The 18,745-nt window shown below is 43.5% G+C and overlaps 1 protein-coding gene and 1 long non-coding RNA gene across 3 annotated transcripts in view; one reads left to right on the top strand and one right to left on the bottom strand.

Annotated features, from left to right (window-relative positions):
- Positions 1 to 3,117: 3,117 nt before the first annotated feature.
- On the bottom strand, positions 3,118 to 6,653 carry six2a (SIX homeobox 2a). 2 transcript variants are annotated; one of them, XM_048268957.1, is made up of 2 exons: positions 5,448 to 6,653; positions 3,118 to 3,708 (listed from the first exon to the last, which is right to left on the bottom strand). In XM_048268957.1, exons 1-2 carry the CDS (start codon positions 6,011 to 6,013, stop codon positions 3,402 to 3,404), a joined length of 873 nt encoding a protein of 290 aa, XP_048124914.1. In that variant the 5' UTR covers positions 6,014 to 6,653; the 3' UTR covers positions 3,118 to 3,401. The 2 variants fall into 2 exon arrangements, with proteins under 2 accessions (XP_048124914.1, XP_048124915.1); XM_048268958.1 differs by having other exon boundaries at positions 5,454 to 6,648.
- Positions 6,654 to 7,097: 444 nt separating this feature from the next.
- The window catches only part of LOC125311773, a 12,957-nt gene continuing 1,309 nt past the window's right edge, over positions 7,098 to 18,745 (top strand). The window contains exons 1-2 of the long non-coding RNA XR_007196524.1: positions 7,098 to 7,299; positions 10,289 to 10,351. This is a non-coding gene — a long non-coding RNA (uncharacterized LOC125311773). The remainder of the gene's footprint in view (positions 7,300 to 10,288; positions 10,352 to 18,745) is intronic.

Genomic DNA, 18,745 nt, shown 5'->3' with positions numbered 1-18,745 from the left:
TATGTTCCCATTATGTTCCCATGTCAGGACTTGAACGTGCCCATGGTAAATTTAGCAACAAATTTAGATTTCCAATCTGAAGGAAATAGACCATAATAATGTGGTCTTTTGCCTAATAGTTTGCGTTTGTGGGATTGTTTATAGAGCAACTTATGGGCCAATATTGACATATTTACAATAGTTCAACATTTTGCTCGTTTGTGCGGAAGCGCTTTGTTGCCGGAGGCGCAATAACGTCGGTAGATGGGGGATAAGAGTAGTACGGTGGTCTGTGGGCCTACCTAAGGCAACATAACTTTCCTTGTGGCTTTAGGTTTGCTCTGGCGCGGTGATACAACCGACACTGAAACTCTTGAAAACAGAGATTCAGCTCGTCTGGATTTGGCAGGGTAACTTGAAAAGATTTGGTTGCCAGCGCAAAAGTTCACGAGTCAGTCGTGATGATATTCTATAACCTTTCATTGTTTTAGATAGTCCGAGGCCGTAAACACTGAACACTGAACATTTCTGAAAAGTAACTCATTCAACAAACCTCACGGAGTTGGGACCTAAATTCAATACGAATATAGCCCTACCCGTTAAAGTATGACTTTAACAAAATGTCCAATATGTTTGTCACTATGCATGTATGACATGCACACAATAAGGAACAGTCTCAAATTACACCAGGCTATAGACTGTACAAAATGTGGCGCTCCGTTTGGACTGAAGAGTGAGTGAGGAATTGATCAACTTTCTGACATCAGCCACTGAATTACAGCTCTTCCCTTTAAATCACAATAGAGCAAGAGATTGAGATGAATAGAGAACCAATGGAAGACACAGACGTTGTACTAGACACAATAAGAAAAGTGCAGGAGAAAGTTTGGGTGTAAATGTGTCCAATTGTTCGACGTGTTTCTTTCTTAAAGTTGCCTGCTATCCCTAATAACCATACTTTCCTATATTAAATCAACATGCGCAGCCTTAAAAAACGCGCACAGCGCCTTGTTAGCCCTGCAAATGTGATAGATTCTACGGGTCTCATGCCTAAAACTTTTAACAGCCTCCCCACCCTCTCTCTCTCCCTCTCTCTCTCCTTCTCTCTCTCTCTCTCTTCACACACGCACACACACACACACACACACACACACACACATACATACACACACACACACACACACACACGCAAACACGCTTTCTACAACTAAGCAAATGAATGCAACAATGCACAATTCAATTGTGAAAGGCAAGCGCCAGGAACAGCTCAATGGAACTATAAAATTACTTTTGTTCAGGAAAAGTAGGCTACAGTGCGTCCACTGTCACTCAAGTGTTTGGTGTCACGCCCACAGCAGCATTTAAAACACTGTCGGCGTTGTCATAGGAATAAACTACTTTGTACATGTATTACATTTGAAGGTGGTGGCACCTAAATGTATAACACAGTCAGTACAGTTACTGTATTTTAGGATAATCAATTACTAGTTATATAGGCCTAACTTTAGATATATAGGCCAGACTTTAGTCATAGTCATAAGCATAGACAACTGCTAGGCCTACTGTGTATTTGCTTATCCAAAAAAAGAAAGAAAGAAAATCTATAGGTCCAAAAGCATGTAAAAGTGTTGACATTGTGTCAACTGCAACAGGCATTAACAGGATGTGGAAAAAACGGAGGCACAATTACAGCTGTTAAATTGCTAGCCTGTGTGGAGGATCTTCGAGCGCGCGCACCCGCGCGTGTATATGTGCGCCCGTGCGTGCCTCTGTTCACCCGGTGTGTGCAGGCCTATGGGTAAGCTCTATGTGTGTGTGGATTGGTGGTGGTAGTGTACAAGGGTTAATTTGAAGCTGTTCAAACAAAGTGCTGTCTTTCAACACGCTTCAGTAGGCCTAGTTTAGAAGATCCCCCATCTCTATCTCTCTCTCTCTCTCTCTCTCTCTCTCTCTCTCACACACACACACACACCGAACCTTCTATTCCCCAGATTTACCGTGTCCAATCTATAGCTCTTTAATAATAGTCAGATGTTCGAATTTCTCTTGACAAAATAAATAACAATTGCATGGGTATAAAGTCTAGTACGCTGCCTAGGCCTACGTATGGCTAAATACAAAGATAGGTCTTGCACAATTGTAAAGTGAATCCGCCAGATTCTTAGATTTACAAAAGCATATATATTCATAAACGTGCTGTTAATGGTCAGAAACAGCCGAGCGAATACTTAAAACTGAATGCCGACAGTTATGCCTGTCATGCCCCTTCACTCGACAGTCTTTTAAATGTGTGAAACTCGAGAAATAGTTGTAGGCTATGTTACATTAGCAAAACCCATTCAGAGAAGCAGGAAAACTAAAACCGTAATAAATCGCTGTAGAATTCTACATTTTCTGGATAATTGAGAGGTTGTCCCTCATATTTTTAAGTCGTCTGCGGGTTCCTTTGACATAGGTCAAGGCTTTCTATCTCACTGCAGATTCCAGTCCGCGAGCTATAGGCTACGCCGCGCCTAGGCAGCCGTTAAAGCGGATACAGCACTAACCGTGCCCGCTTGTTGAAGAAACCGGTTGGGCTACATGTCAACCAACATCTGACAATTCAGGTCCTTTTAAACTAAAGAGGATCGTAACCTACACTACGGTATATAGAGAACAAGACAGAGCTTTTTAGTCACATTCATAGAAAACTTTATGTATGTTGAGGGTGATTTGCTGTGACAGGTCTGTGGTAACGGTAGGCCAAAACGGGGTTACTTTGTGACTGTTTCTTTACCAAGCACTATTTCACATGCACAAAAGTCAAATAAACACCCTCTCCGCGAAAGCAATTCATTAAATACGTTTTTATTGTAAAGGGTATATGAAACTATTGACGGGTCGAATTCATTTATTAATCGCAAGGTTTACATGCAGTTGCTCTCCAACGTAAAATACAAGAGAAAATTAGATATTGTGTTCTCAATGTATGACCAGAGGATTCTTATCATTTCAAGAACACTGTACTCCATACAAAATCATAAGTGAAAATGGCCTTTAGGAGAGAACCTAACATGTGCATTGTCTCGGGTCATAACCCCGATAGATTTCACGAATCTTTCGAAAGCTCGGCTCTAAAATAATAACCATGATAATAACAAGAATTAAGACATTTTATTGTATTGCATTTCTTTTTACCATGCTGTTACATTCTAGCAAATAGCTTCAGTCTCCTACCACGTGTGCTCTCTCCAGGTCGACCATAAACTTCCCCCCAAAAAAGCTTTCTGTCCGCTCCGTTTCCATCAGCTCATAGTGATAAAGTGTCCGGCCTTAGTGTGTTGTCATCTCTCATTGCGTTTTACTTCTTCCGTTCGTGTTATTGTTCTTTGAGAATCGTCCATACGCACACATGGTGTCCCTTCAAAATAAACAAAGTCCGTTTAGGAGCCAAGGTCGACCAGGTTGGACGACATAGGGTTCAGTATGGTCTCGTGCAGAGAGTGATGATGGTGTACGGAATCCGCGCTTGGTACTGGGATAGCACTTGGGCCGGGCGGCGGGGCCAAGCCGTGTAGGGACTGCAGTCCCGAGTTCGACGTCAGGAGTAAAGCTGGACTCGACGAGGTGTGATCCGGGGTCCCCGAAGGCGTTTTGTCGTCGTCCGAGCTGCCCAGTATCGTTTTATTTCCGTTCATCGAAGACGAGAGAGGGTTATGGCTGTTCGTGTTTGAGTTCTCGTTGTTCTCCCTGCAAGGAAGAAGGGGTCAGATTTAACGGGGACACGACCAAGCCCAAGCTTTTCACTACCAAGTCAAATTTAGGACATTAGCAGACAAACATGGATGAAACAATGAAACTGCCACTGTTTACAATCAGTCTGTGGCTAGATGTAGGCTAAGCTCACAGGTGATGCCTACATGAGTGTATGATGTCTGTGAACACATAAGACTATTTCCCCCCTCGCGCTCACATGAGTGCTGTACTTTAAAACTTTAGCCTACTGTTACACAGAATCAGTGTCCTAAACCGGCTTGTTTTGCATGTGCTCGACTGCTGGTCCTGCTTATTTATTTTTTTAAATCAATTTCTCCTTAGCTAATAGAGTCCAAATAGCTATTTATTTTCTTAATGTTGATTAATTGAATAGGCCAAATGTTGACTGAACTATGTTGAGACAAACCCTACATCAATAGGTCCATTAATAACAAATGTGACACCATATCACCACAATGTCAGCTAGTAATAATAGCCTTATTAATAACACCAATAATAATAATAGTGTTATAACATGTAAATAGGCAAGAAAAATATATTTTAAAAAATAGTAATAATTTAGTATTATTAGTCAGCTTTATTGCGTTTTTGTGACAACTTTGTTATTGTTAAAACTATTTGTCTGCAGCATTTTCTTCTCTAAGTTGTGTGTGAGTGATTGTGTGTGTGTGTGTGTGTGTGTGTGTGTGTGTGTACAGACACATGACGCCAACTTTACCGTTTAATATCAGTGGCCTCCCAAATAATAATGCCAGCTATTGGTAAGACCTTGCCCAATAGAATAAGGTCGCATTTCGCTAACTATTTGAAGAATTTGACCTGGGATTTTCGGCTAGCGAGTTTAACAGTACAGCCGAATCAATGTTTACACAAGATGAAAGGTTCATAATGATCCAAAAGCTGTTCTTTGTACTCACTGAAGTCATGTATTAAAGCTCAATTACGTTTTAATTCGCAGTTACACATACTTTTAAAGAGTGGATTCAATGATTTATGCTGCGGTTTCAGCTCCAGTCACCCGCCGGCGGCTGAAACCAGACACCGTCTCCCCGAACACCTGACAGAACAGATCTTTCTGTTCACTCCAAAACGCCAACCTTTAAATGCTCACACAGACCCCATAAATCCCACAAAACACAAATACATGGCCAACGTGCAAATAAAATTGGGGGAACGTACACCTTACACCGTACATATTCTAAGTTGCCTAAAATGTGTAGGCCTATTTTTTTTTATTATGATACTGTTTTAATATAAAAACACCAAAAGGCGTGAAATTCTTTAAACAAGACCAGTACAAGAAATGTCTCAGTACTAACCATTTTGGCATATAGGCCTTTGGCTAGATTTGCTGTGCATAAACAACTATGTCCTTGTAAAGAAATAATATACACAACACAAATAGTTAAATATATTATCCATAAACACATAGAGAGATATTTTCGTATGTCAACGTGAAGGTTAATTCAAATTTTAAAATGGGATTAACACCGTTCCAAAGATACGAAATGGGTAGAGGGAACCCCTCCGCCAGAGCGCACGAGCTTATACTGAAGACTTTAGCTGATGTCTCTGATGTCTTAAAATGAAAAACCTTACAGCTCAACCAAACATTTACTTCGTGTTTTAGAAATAGTGCAGTGACATCCGAGTGCTTCCACGTTATTGAGGTTTTAGTGTATTATGTGGTACTTGAGTAAACATCCACTCACTCGTACCTCTCCTTCGCCTCTGCTGCACGGTCTCTTTGTCGTCTGTTTTTGAACCAGTTGCTGACTTGTGTGGTGGTCAGCCCGGTAGCCTCGGCCAACTCTCTCTTCTCCCGCGGGGAAGGGTATGGATTGTGGGTATACCACTCCCTAAGTACGCTCCGGCTCTTCTCTTTGAAGCAGTAGCTGGTCTCCTCGCCGTCCCAGATCGACCGGGGCAGGGGGAACTTTCTGCGGACACGGTACTTTCCCACCGCCCCAAGAGGGCGGCCCCGGAGCTTCTCCGCTTCGATGTAATGCGCCTTGAGCCACAGCTGCTGCAGCTTTGGGTGGTTGTGTGGAGAGAACTGGTGGCTCTCGAGTATTTTGTAGAGCTCCCTGAAGTTTCCCCGGTGGAAGGCGACTACCGCCTTTGCTTTCAGGACGCTTTCATTCTTGTGAAGGTGTTCGCATGCCGGGAGGGACCAAAGAAAGCGCCCGAGCCGCTCGATGTTACCACCTTGTTGCAAAACCTCGCAAACGCACGCCACTTGCTCTTGCGTAAAGCCAAAGGTTGGAAGCATTGACATGATTTCGGCTGGAGAAATGCGTAGCTTTCCTCTTCTAGGTCTTCTTATGTGCTAGTGCTGGAGCTGTAGAGTGCAAACACCCCAAGTCCATGAACGGCAAAAACTTCAGTACAGAAGCGTCTTCAAATGACGAGGATACAATCCAACGCGAGCGAGAGGGAAAGCACTCTTCTGCCCCGCTTAGAAATGCGAACACCGAATATCCATCAAATAGTTTCGAGAGAAAGTTTTACTCCTTCAAGAGCCGTTCGCCCCCTTTTCTGTGTCCTTTCAGCATAAAGCTCTCCCGAAGTCCAAGCTCGCTCGCTTGTTTTAATAATATTATTCTAAGCTGGCAAGAAAAGCGATTATGTGAACTGTGATTGGTTGGTTATCTGACCCGGGGATGGTGAGGATAAGACAATAGTTTTAGTCAAATTATTTGCCATGGTTACGCTGTCATTCAAAGAAACCCGATATGCTTTGAGGTGGCTCCCTGGCCCGGCTGACTGATTGTTCCCTTCATTTCTCTCCCGCCTACCGATAGAAATATAGCTCCGTTTTTCCGTCTATAATGGATTTTTTGCCTGCTTCTTTGATTGGCACTTGGAGTGGCCAAACAGCGCAGAGCTCCGAAGCAGTGATGCCGCACAAGAGGTAAGGGTGGCGCCAGAGCGCAGTGCTGTGTGCGCCCCTACGGCTGCTCCACACGCTGAGTCCACTTGTTGGACAGCCCCTCGTACTATCCATGTCCATAACCAGGAAACGATCACTCTTCACACGGTTATGCATACTCCTTCTTGTTATTAATCCACGTCGTGTGCCGCGTGTATTAGCATATTAAGGGGTTCAGTAACATGCAATCAGAATTATCTGCATATAATCCATCCTGTTGCCATTTTACTACCATAGCAGACCTAATATGATTGCCATAATGTATTTCATCACCATACAATTTACAGTATATATCTCTTATGGATGCGTAATTTATTGATAGTTAACTGCATTAACGCTTTTTCATGCCTTATGCATTATTAACTAGGCACGTCGAGGGTATGTCATTACCAAGGGACTGCCTTTTGTGGGTTCTCACCATAAGGAACCGTAGCACAAGCCTCAACCTGAAAACAAGGGGCTATAATGTGTTGTTTTCCGTCTAAATAAACACCACCGGCGGCTCTAGAAATGGGTCGTTGGAGGTGAACCATACATCGACCTGGATACGTGTTCTTACGGGAGACAAACAACCTTCTGTAACCTTCAAACAACAAGTTTTGCTTGTTGTGAAACGTCTTCGCAAGATGCCGGTAAGACAAATCCTTGGTCGGCAGGGGGGAGTGCATAAACAGCCGTGCAGACTAGAATTACGAGGAGTCTTTCTGGCGCTTGCGTTTTTGTGCTAAAAAAGTCTTGTAGGTTTGCGTAGAACCCCGTTTACTATCAGACCTCTCATCCCCTGCACCCGGGGGCTCGCGCTGCTTATTGGACATCGACCACTTGATGGATTCGCGGCTATAGCCTTTAATTAAGTCAGCTGCTTAGAGTAATGAGTGGGGTGCGCGGAGGCTGCGTCAGACTTCTAAAGCTATCACTCTCGCTTCCAGACTTCAAACCTTTGCGTAAAGTGGCACACACCAGTGGCATCTTTGATCACGAGAGTCTTCTAATCTCACCCACTTCTGAACAGCACCTAAAAAATACTGGGAGCAGTGCCGGCTTGAAATTTTGAAATAACTGACGCTCTTAATATAAGCGCAAAACAAGTCATGTGGATAGAAGGCGAGCCGGCTGCTTTCAAGGCTTTCGGAGCGACGAGTTGAAGGTAGATTTTCAGCTACAGTTCACTGCGCCAAACAGAGATCGTGTACTATAATCACAGTTCACAAAGCATAGGCCTATACACTGAAATACGTTTGACCAAATTATACAGACAGATGAATATTCGGACATGTAAGGAAATGTTTTGAGAAAATTTCCCTGAGGATTAAAGTTGGGTAGACAAGATAATTATTCAGTCAATACCAGGGCGGATGTAAGTTATAGAATTATTATTATTAGTATAATTATAATTATTATTATTGTTGTAGTTGTTGTTGATAATTATGGGAATGGTGGTGGTGTTGTTGTTATTATTCTACTGTTGTTGCACAGTAATTGTATCACTTTTATTTATTTGATTAGATTTAATGTTAGAAATTATCCTTGTATGATTGTCACAGAGATAATGCAAGTGCATGATTAAAATTTGACTGGCTGAGACTTGACCTATATGGTTATCATAATTGGTCCGACTAGTTGGCATACCCCATTAAATAAAAAAAAATAGCTACAAAACGCCTAGGAGACGATATTTTTATCAATAAGAAAAGTAATATTGAAAGAAGACACTTATCTATTTACAAGCTATGTTTTCATCCAGAGAGCGAACTGTATTTAATAAATTGACTTAGGGTTTTGCCTTAAGCAAAACTCACTGAAAGGCACTTGGGCATTCTGTAGACAGTAGCAAATTACCAAGGGACAGTGCTAGGGGAAATGGATACCAATAGTCTCGGAGACCAGGATGCTCATATCCTTACGAGAAAGAAAAACCTTCACACGACACGTTTTCCAAATTATTAAACGACTTAAAAAAAGTAAAGAATATTTCTATGTTAGTGTTGTATTGTCATCATGCTAATGATATTGTCTGGGCCTGGACGACGCTTTTCAATTGCTGACATAGCAAAGTATGAAAGCAATTAGGTGTCGCATTTAAGGATTTCTGGAACACAGTTTGGCAGTCGGGTCACACCAAGTAGCTTTTAAAAGGTCTTATCTTGCTGGAAATCTTGGAAACCCTGACCATTCTTGATTAAACAAACAAAAACAAAAGCTCTAAGAGCTTTTAACGATGCCCTGTGTCTGACACACTGCTGCAGTATTATCAAGTTCGAATGTATCATTTTATTCAAAAAGAGAGAATCAATGCAACAATTTCAAGAAAAGTTTTAAATATCGTCACCTTCCTAATATAATGGCATATGTCATTTGTTCAGGTTTTTCATACACTGAAAAATTACAGATGCCATTATTTTAGGGAGGTGACGATATGATATATTCTGTCTTAATTGAGTTTAAATACAAACACATGCCCTATGAAATTGAAATCATTACTATTATTAATATTATATGGAAACAAACTCTGAAGTGACCTGTAAGCAAATTTAACACTCAGGTGTCAGGTGTTTTGGAAAGAAGAGGGCCGAGATGGCCTGAGAGGGCTACGTTGCTTACAGCAAACTCTGACACGCGCACACACAGAGAGAGAGAGAGAGAGAGAGAGAGAGATATGATCTCAGTTGCCAAGCGTATTGGGGTGCGTGCGACATACTCTTCATCACAGCAATCTAGCCCTCGAAGTGTCCCAAAAAGCCCCCCCCCCCAATCCCTTCCATTCAGTCTCATAATATCATCCCCATCACGTCCTAGCAGCTCAAACCGGGGAGAAGCCTATAGCGACGGGCCTGAATCAAGGCGCCCCATCTCGACTTTGACAATGTTTGTAAACCTCTCGTGCTTCCACGGATCATTTTGATCATAGCCTCTCCCAAAGACCCGCGTGGCCCGTCTGAGGCGGTAATTATTACAGCACTGATGAATGGGGATCGCGTTTCGCCTAATAGCCGCCCTCTATTCTCACAACCACCCACGGCTAACCCGAGAGCGCACAGCCACGACCTCCTCTAATTGGGTTGATTATTGCAAGATGTCGCGTCCCCCCCCTCCTCTCGCTCTCTCTCTGGCAAGGGCCCGTGTGGTCGGAGGGGACGTGGCTGTCTGTCTCACTCTAGCGCGTGCACTGCGAGACCTGCCCGACTTGATGAGCTACATTCCCAAGGCAGACATGGCATGTTAGCGTAGAGACTACGGACGGGTGGGCTTCTGAATTAAAGCCAGACGCTCCGTGTCCGTGCGGTCTGTCGAAACACTGATCATCAGCACGCGGGTAATAGATGTGTGTTCTGAAGAAGAAATTATGCACGGTGTAGGTGCCTAGGTGCAGTGCCGCCCCAGCCCCGGGATGAGCGTGGCCTGCGCGACTGATGGAACAACTTACTTGAGGGCGATATTTTAACCTGACTACAGAAGGAGTTCTTTCAAACATGTCCCCGCGATCAATATCACACCAAATGCAAGGGCTCATCCTCTCTCACCCATGCCCACGGGGACGTGTTTTGTAAAATGTGTGTCCTGACACAATTGTGTGTGTGTGTGTGTGTGTGTGTGTGTTTTCACTGTGGCTTTCTTCAACAGATCCAGCAGCCGCATACTGAAGAGTTCGTGCGCTTGAGGCCATTCACGAGCGCCTGAAACGAGGTCTGTTTATTTTCACTGGGCATACGGACACTGCATGTCTGTTTGTACATGTGTGTGTTTGTGTATCTGTGTGTATCTGAGCGCGTGTATTTGGCCATATGTTTTCTCATCTACACACAAGCATGCCCAGACAGACACGCGCGCCGGCGCAGTCGGATGTGGGGTTGTCTGTTCTTCCACCGACTGCGGGTGCTTCACGGGTGCTAACCTTTATTGTCCCTTGGGCCCCAGGTCGCGCGTGACATCTCGAGAACCTGTCTTATGTCAAAGTAACAGTGCGCGAACAGCTGGCTGTGGGGGCAAGTGCAACAGGCGGGAGTGGAGCTTAAGCAGGAGGCTATGTTATCAGCGCTATAGGAAATCATGGCATGTTATATCGAAACTAAAAGTAAGAAACAAACTGATAATTACGTAACAAAAATGAAAAACATATTTAAAAGTAGGCTACACTTAAAATTAAATCTAATCAGCTGAGCAATATAAGCTAATATTGCTTTCCTGAGTTATATTAAGATTAACATTGTCATACTGAAATAACACAAATACATATTAAACTCATAATGCTCCATCGTTGTACTAACATCGGATTATGCAAATGTAGCCAATTGAGTTTATGAGATAGGGAGGAGTTCTCCATTGAGACCGAAATCAAGCAGAGGTCAAATTCAAGGATATACGATACCCGGTCTGCGGCCTCCCTTATCCCTCTGTAAATGAGACTTAGGCATCCTGCACAAGTCGGGAACGGTTGTCTCATAACGGAATAATGGTTATGCCGCTCTGCGTAGAAGAAACGCAACTCTGTAGCAAATGATGGCATAAGAAGTATATGATATGATGTAACTGTTTTTCTCTACAGCATGAACTTAATCCATTCTGTTGCTGCGCGGTTTATCACATGGGCATACTAGGCCTACTTATTGCCGCTTGATCAGAAATGAATAAGAGGGCACACGTGCAATTAAGCCTAACAGGCAATTATAATAAAAGTGTGAGGACTCACTTTGGTGAGGCTGTCAACAGGACAAGTCTTGGCAAGGCAATCTGGCTATTTTAGAAGTAGGCCTAGCCCACTGTGTGTTCTGATGTAAAATTCAAGTCTCGAATTAATGAGAACAAACTGGTCTAGTTCAGATTACATATTATTTGTAATTTTCTGTTACAGTTTAGGTTAGTAGGATAGGTTTCCTTTTCGAAGTAGCCAAGGCTTTTTTTTAAATGTGGTGTAGGCTAGGCTATAGCTAAGGCACCACTGGCTAGAATGGGATCACAACACGGGGCGATGTGGAAGGAATCGCTGCCAAGGTCAGGTGCAAGTCTCTTTCATCACAAAATGTGTCGCGTTTTAGTAATGAGAACATTAACCAACACAATTGAAGCAACATCTGCTCACATTCTTTCACCGAAAGAGATGGATTGACGTGCAATGGAGTGAAGCAATTTTCCTTAACATTCTATGCTTGTATTTCAAAAGCTGAACCGAATCGACAAGAACAATTTGAACTTTCGGATTCAGCACTGATCCCGTGTCATTTGTTCTTATTAGCCACAAATGAACGGCCCCTCTCTCTTTCTCTCCCTCTCTCTCTTCCTTAGCGGACTTTCCAGTGACCAGAATACCAATTCTGACCAAACTGCGCCTGCCTGCCCTGCCTCTCGGACATTCTCGAGGGCAGAGCCTTAGCATCCAGCAATAAGTTCTCCCATAGAAAGCCACTGTATCACTTAATGTCTTTTCCTTTCACGGATCGCCGTTTCCATGGCTCTTCGGCTTTATACGTCAGGAAAGGTTTTATTAAAATCCCGAGTAATTAGCCGTGCTCCGTGGCAGAATTGTATCCGTGCCTGTAGCTGGAGTTTTACAGTGCTTCGTGGTTTCACTTGAAACAAGAAGTTCACGCAGTGTCAGGAGCCACATGGGCTGTAAATAGTTCCTAGATAAAGTCAGTTCGCGCGGCGCAAAACTGTACTCCAGTGAAACGCGCTCGCTGAAAAGGCAAACGGATGGGGTCGCGTAATTAGCTAAATTGGTCCCTGGTTGCTAGAGCGGCTCTGGGGAATCTCAAATCTGGCTTCGGTGCTTCTGTCTTTTCAGAAAGAAAACTAAATTGTTAGTATGTCTATATGGTGTGCAATGGTGTTGGTGAGATATCCTTCAGTCCACATTCTTGTATGGGTTGACACATAATCTTTTCTAATTCTAAGGTGATACTGCCAATGTAATGAGCAGCATATTACCGAATTTCGTCATTTGTTTACATGTTGTTGTTATTATTATTATTATTATTATTATTATTATTATTATTATTACTATTATTATTATTATAACATTATTATTGCTGTTGTTGTTGTTGATGATACATATGAAACCATGCACTCACTGTAAAGATTAGTGTACTTGCAGCGTACCATAAGCACCCACTTTTTCTGCCTTTATACAGTTGACTTGAGTAGTTACTGTATCATGTTTAATGTCAGAAGTTGTGGCTTAATGAAGGCACGGGAAAATGCAGACATTTGCTCAGGAAGCCAATAATTGCAATCAATTTCAGGGGTGTGCAACCGCAGTCAGTTAGTAGTGGAAATCTGGGGTGTAGTTTTAAAGGTGGAAAAGTTCACCTATACACCCATAGCCAGATGCCAACTTAGTTTCCCCCCCTTTTTTCATTTCTGATTTAAAAAGTTCTCTCTGCTCTGTGCATTTTCATTTGCAATATCCTGTTGCTGAAATTCTCATCTTTTTTTCTGGTGAAAAAAAGAACTTGTAGGTCCATGAAGGGCTCACGCCTTCAGAAAGTCTTTCGGGGACTGACAGTAAAAGCTGAACGCCCTTTCGACAGCACACATAAGTCTGTCTGAGTTGGCAACTCTCACACGGTAACAGCACGGAGGACACAAGAATGTGGAATGGACCTGATGCTGATGTGACCCATGTGCACTCTAGAGTCCAGACCCTTTTGCTATTGGGAGCAAGTACCGTTAGTCAGCTCCCATGCCTATCCAATCCTGTGTCGTTTCTAGTTTCCATTGGCAGTGCAGTGTGGTGTCACCCAACCTAACAGTCAATCAGCACAACACTCTTACCAAAATAGGACAGTGAAACACTCACTGGAGTCAACATTAGGATAAATATTTCCCTGCTATTTTCTCAGGTAACAGTCACAAATAAAAGCATGTCTTTGTGTATTGCAATATCATCTAAGTAAAAGAATTGTTGGAACAACTGACTCAGCCCATGGAACGTTCCTGCAAACCTGTTGATACATGCAACTCAGTTAAATGTGCACTCACACAAAGTTTTTACTTACAATGTAACTGTGAACAGAGGCACTCTTCAGCTGGTCCTGTCAAACAAAAGTGATAAGGATTTATAATGCAGTTTAATGAGCAGAGAAATGCAGAAGGCAGGAGATAGTGGAATACATGACATAACACGCAGTGCCCAGACTATGTGTTTGTAAATGCTTTCCTGTGTGGCCTGAAGATATTTACAGACAGCCAAGCGCAGGGAAACTGGCACTTGTGCACTCATTCTGGAAGAATGGGATGGAGAGGCTAAGAGAGATGGAGAGAGAGAGAGAGAGAGAGTGGGAGAGGAAGGAGAGAGAGAGTGGGAGAGAGAGAAGGATTACTGTCAATTGCTTACAAATTGCAATAATACCCGCAGCTCTGGCCACCCACCCACATACACACACACACACACACACACACACACGCACACACACACACACAAGCCCACAGAGACAGTTGATAAATTGCTACATGTGTCCATTCCACTGCAGCATTGAATGACGCCTTCACTAAAGCAGGCATTGCTGTTCTTCCTCTTCACAACCCAACAGGAAACACACACACACACACACACACACACACACACACACACACTCACACTGTTGCTGTTTCTCCTCTTCCCAAACCAACAGCAAAACACACATCTGCCAATTACTGTCCTCATGGGAAGAGACATTATCTTGAAAATGATACATCTCTCTGACTTCTCCTTCTGGCATTGTTATTTTGAATCATAATTTAAGTTTGATGATTTTAACATAGCTTCATTGTTGTGGTTGAAATTTGTGACACAGTACAACTGATTTTGATTGTAATGATGTCTGTCTTCTATCAACTATCGTTTTGTCTTGTTACAAATAGAGACAAAAGTTACAAATAGACCCAGTCAACACTTGTATCTATCAACACTTGTAAATATTTATCTTGGGCGATAGGCTCACAAGTACACAGTGCTAAAAACCGGTGTAAACGACTACCATGCACTGTGGTCTGATCACTCAAATCAGTTGACGACGTGGTTTGAGATGCATTTGTGGTGTAAACGCTAATGCAACCTGATGTATCCACGGAAAGCAGGCCTGTAGCTGAGATGAATTAGACAGTCGTGAAATCTGAACACACAAGTGGTCAGCAAGCGACATCTCTAGCCGTAGCCTACACTGCGGATACAGTTGTCAACGGTGGCGTGTCTGCGGTGTGGCAAATTAAAACCAAGTGTAAACAGGGGCTGAGAGGGCTTTGGCTTTACCAGATGATGATCTGGTCCACAGAGGGTCTGTGTCATTGGCAGCTGTGCCACGACTATCAGATAGACATGTTCTCACAGAGCCTCTAGATCTGGTCACCGCCGGGCCACGACTATCAGATAGACATGTTCTCACAGAGCCTCTAGATCTGGTCACCGCCAGGCCACGACTATCAGATAGACATGTTCTCACAGAGCGTCTAGATTAGCGCAATGATAGCAGAGAACGGAAGGCTATCACAGGGAGAATCTGCACAAGGTTCCCTAAAAAACAGAATGTTACAAACCCATTTCAACTAATTAAAAAATGGGTACACAACATAAGAAAGTCCCAGGAGTCGGAGTTGCAAACATATAAACAGAGATTTATTTCCGGACGGTAAAAAAACGTCAAACAACAATAACAGCTTGACTTCAGTTAGTGATGACAAACAAAACAAGGTAGCCCTGTCAAGCTACCTTCTCGTACCCCATTGTTTTACACAAAACAAACCTGCTCATCTCATCTTATCTCATCTCCAGAGAGGACTGGGCTGTGTGCTTCTGATGTGTATTGGATATACTAGGTTTGGCTATTTGATAATTAGCCGGGCTCACATTGTTCGCAGAAGTGGCAGCACTGCGCTAGGAAGCCCATTATTTCCAATGGCTAGCGCGCGCAAGAAGTGGCAGCACTGCGCTAGGAAGCCCATTATTTCCAATGGCTAGCACTGCGCTAGGAAGCCCATTATTTCCAATGGCTAAGCGGCAGTAAAGAAGTGGCAGCACTGCGCTAGGAAGCCCATTATTTCCAATGGCTAGCACTGCGCTAGGAAGCCCATTATTTTCAATGGCTAGCGCGCGCAAGAAGTGGCAGCACTGCGCTAGGAGGCCCATTATTTCCAATGGCTAGCACTGCGCTAGGAAGCCCATTATTTTCAATGGCTAGCGTGCGCAAGAAGTGGCCTGCCACTGCACTAAGCAAAGCGCACAATGTGAACGCCCCTTAAAGCACTCTAGCCGGGTTCACACTCTACGCAGGCATGCGCTTCGCTCACCGCTAGGTTGCTCTTGGTTGAGATAATGTCTCCCAAGATTTGCGATCTGAGCGCTCAAGCCATTGGAAATAATGGGTTTCATAGCGCAGTGCTGCCGCTTGCGTGTACAATGTGAGCCCGGCTTATGGCAGGGATCACGTTGACTAGCGGCAAGCTGCAGATTTCCTATTGTTCACTATCTCGACACTGGAACAGTTAGAGCAGCCAGTCCGGGTGCATGGCGTGAACGTCGTGTGTCTATTGCGTCTCAGTTGCGTGGTGGCTGCGTGGCGTTTTCTATGTCTTTGCACACCAGAAACATGTCTGACACGCCGCTGCGGCGGGCGGCCTCTCTGCCTATTATTATAAACGTCTCTTCATTTTTTTTCGTCACTGTTTTGAATGGAAACGCTTCCAACATGCTTGCATGTCGCGTGAAAAATAGGCATCGGTCCTATTTCTAGCATGCACGCGTTTTCAGTGGGGCTCGAGCCGCGCCTGAGACGTGCGTGTCACGCAGGCGGTGTGCAAGCTCTAACCTGTTAACATGGGAGGCGAAATAAAAGTGGACAAGCCACGCACCTGACACGCTCACGCCACGCACCCGGTCTGAAACAGCCCTTAGCCTACGCTAGCATCAAAAAAATACACTTGGTTCAACTTTCAGCAAGTGTAGCGCTAGGCTCATCAATTGTCAGTTTAGGCAATAGATCGTTTCTAAGGAATCAGCAGTAGAACATATTACGGTCTGAGCATTGCATTACGCTTTATCGCTGCTGCCTTGTTATTCCCAATATCCTTGATAGCACACCACTCGCCTAATGTTGTAATTGACTAGTAACAAAGAAAATACTTGATAGTCGTATGACTCGTCTTCACACTCATCCAAACAGTCTTGTTATTTATTAGCAACGCCTCGTGTAATGGAAGGAATCAGACACCTGTCTGAAAGTGACCCTCTCAGACTGTAACTATAGCAGGGTCCAGTTCAGGGTCAGATTTGAATTAAGACAGGACCAAATCTGCTCTAGAACCTGTGGTCATTGGTGCTATAAATTGGTCAGACTCTGGAATCGGTCCAGATCTGGTCCAGATTCTTAGATTCAGCCATTGCTTTGTGTGACAGCATGGCTTGTTTGACTACTGCACAAAAAGGAGAAGGAGGATTGGCAGAATAAATAACATAAACTTAACAGGAGGATGTGTTCACGTTGCAGTGGATGTATATATGTCAGCGTGTGCATTATGTGGCATATGTGTGTGTGTGTGTGTGTGTGTGAATATTGAGGATGTGAGCATGTGGTCTTTGGTATCATCTTGTCTTGTTATTGTAGCTGCATGTTTCAATGTTCGGTATATGGTTTTGTGCATTATTTACGTATCCGTTCAATATTGTGATACATTATACTGTAGGCTATGACTCTTCCTATATCATTTCAGTCCTGACATTTTAGTAAATGGCCAATATATAAAACATGTAGAGAAATGTAAATACCTGGGGGTAACTCTAGATTCAACACTTAGCTTTAAAGGTCATGTTAAAAACCTGTGCAACACACTGAGATCTAATTTAGTAAAATTTAGATACATAGGAAACTCTCTTACCATTGAGGCATTTAGTACATACTTAAAGGGACACCAGGCAAGCCTGATGCTTTTTCTCTTCGAAACTCCCCCTCGCTCGGTCTGAAGCTCTTTTCCTTTTCTTTGCATCTTCCGTCACAGGTTTTCGCTGCTTCTTCGCCGGCTCTGCCATTATACACACGTTTGCAACAATCGCTAGCGTTTCGTTAGCCTGCCTCTGTGCTGTAAACTGATCCTGCTTCGGTCGGCGGGTACGATACACTGAACTTGCAAGTGGGATATTCTTCCTACAGGCAGTAGGGGCGGGCGAGAGAGTCTTCATTCGCCCTGTAATGAGTCATTTAACCATATAACGTCTTACGAAGATGAGTAATTAACACAAAAACATTGCCTGGTGTCCCTTTAAATGCAATGATCATCCCCCACTTCTTATACTGCATTGCATCCTGGTCTCAGGCATGTAAAACAGTTTAGAATCCTTGTATAGAAACTGCCTCAAGAGCCACGACAAAAAAACACGTCATTACCATCACTGTCATATACTTACCAAATATGGACTACTTAGTCTTGATAATTTATTAATCACTCAAATGTGTCCTTACTACATAAAATAATTTACAGTGCTACTGCTCCCCGTCTGAAAAAATTTGTAATTCCCCGCTCCGGAATAACAGCGTGAACTACTCGACATGTTACAAGGGGTGAGTGTAGCATCGCACAGCGCAAACTACTCGACGTGTTACAAGGGGGCAGTGTAGCATCCCACAACGCAGAACCCAATTTGGGAGTTCCATGTTACAAGGGGGTGTGTAGCATCCCACAACGCAGAACCCAATTTGGGAGTTCCATGTTACAAGGGGGTGTGTAGCATCCCACAATGCAGAACCCAATTTGGGAGTTCCATGTTACAAGGGGGTGTGTAGCATCCCACAACGCAGAACCCAATTTGGGAGTTCCATGTTACAAGGGGGGAGTGTAGCATCCCACAACGCAGAACCCAATTTGGGAGTTCCATGTTACAAGGGGGGAGTGTAGCATCCCACAACGCAGAACCCAATTTGGGAGTTCCTCTTTCTCGTGTGTTGCCATGAGAGAGTGGAATGCCCTTCCCACAGAACATATCTTACGTACAAATCCACACACTTTCTCATGCTTGGTTAACAAAGAGTTGGTTATTGAGTAAGCAAGTTTGCACACATATATAAGATACTGTGTATGTGTGTGTGAGTGTGTGTGTGTCTGTGTATGTGTGTGTGT

This window comes from Alosa alosa, chromosome 18 (genome assembly GCF_017589495.1).
Source record: "Alosa alosa isolate M-15738 ecotype Scorff River chromosome 18, AALO_Geno_1.1, whole genome shotgun sequence".
Lineage (NCBI taxonomy): Eukaryota > Metazoa > Chordata > Actinopteri > Clupeiformes > Clupeidae > Alosa > Alosa alosa.
The sequence above is the reverse complement of the archived record's forward strand: the minus strand, read 5'-3'. Positions and strand labels throughout refer to the sequence as shown.

What these genes read in the sequence shown, in the direction of transcription:
- six2a (XM_048268957.1), bottom strand. Translation starts at nt 6,013, where the DNA reads ATGTCAATGCTTCCAACCTTTGGCTTTACGCAAGAGCAAGTGGCGTGC. An exon ending in GAGGCGAAGGAGAGGTACGA is followed by an intron (nt 3,709 to 5,447) that starts GTGAGTGGATGT and finishes TCTTCCTTGCAG; the next exon opens with GGAGAACAACGAGAACTCAA.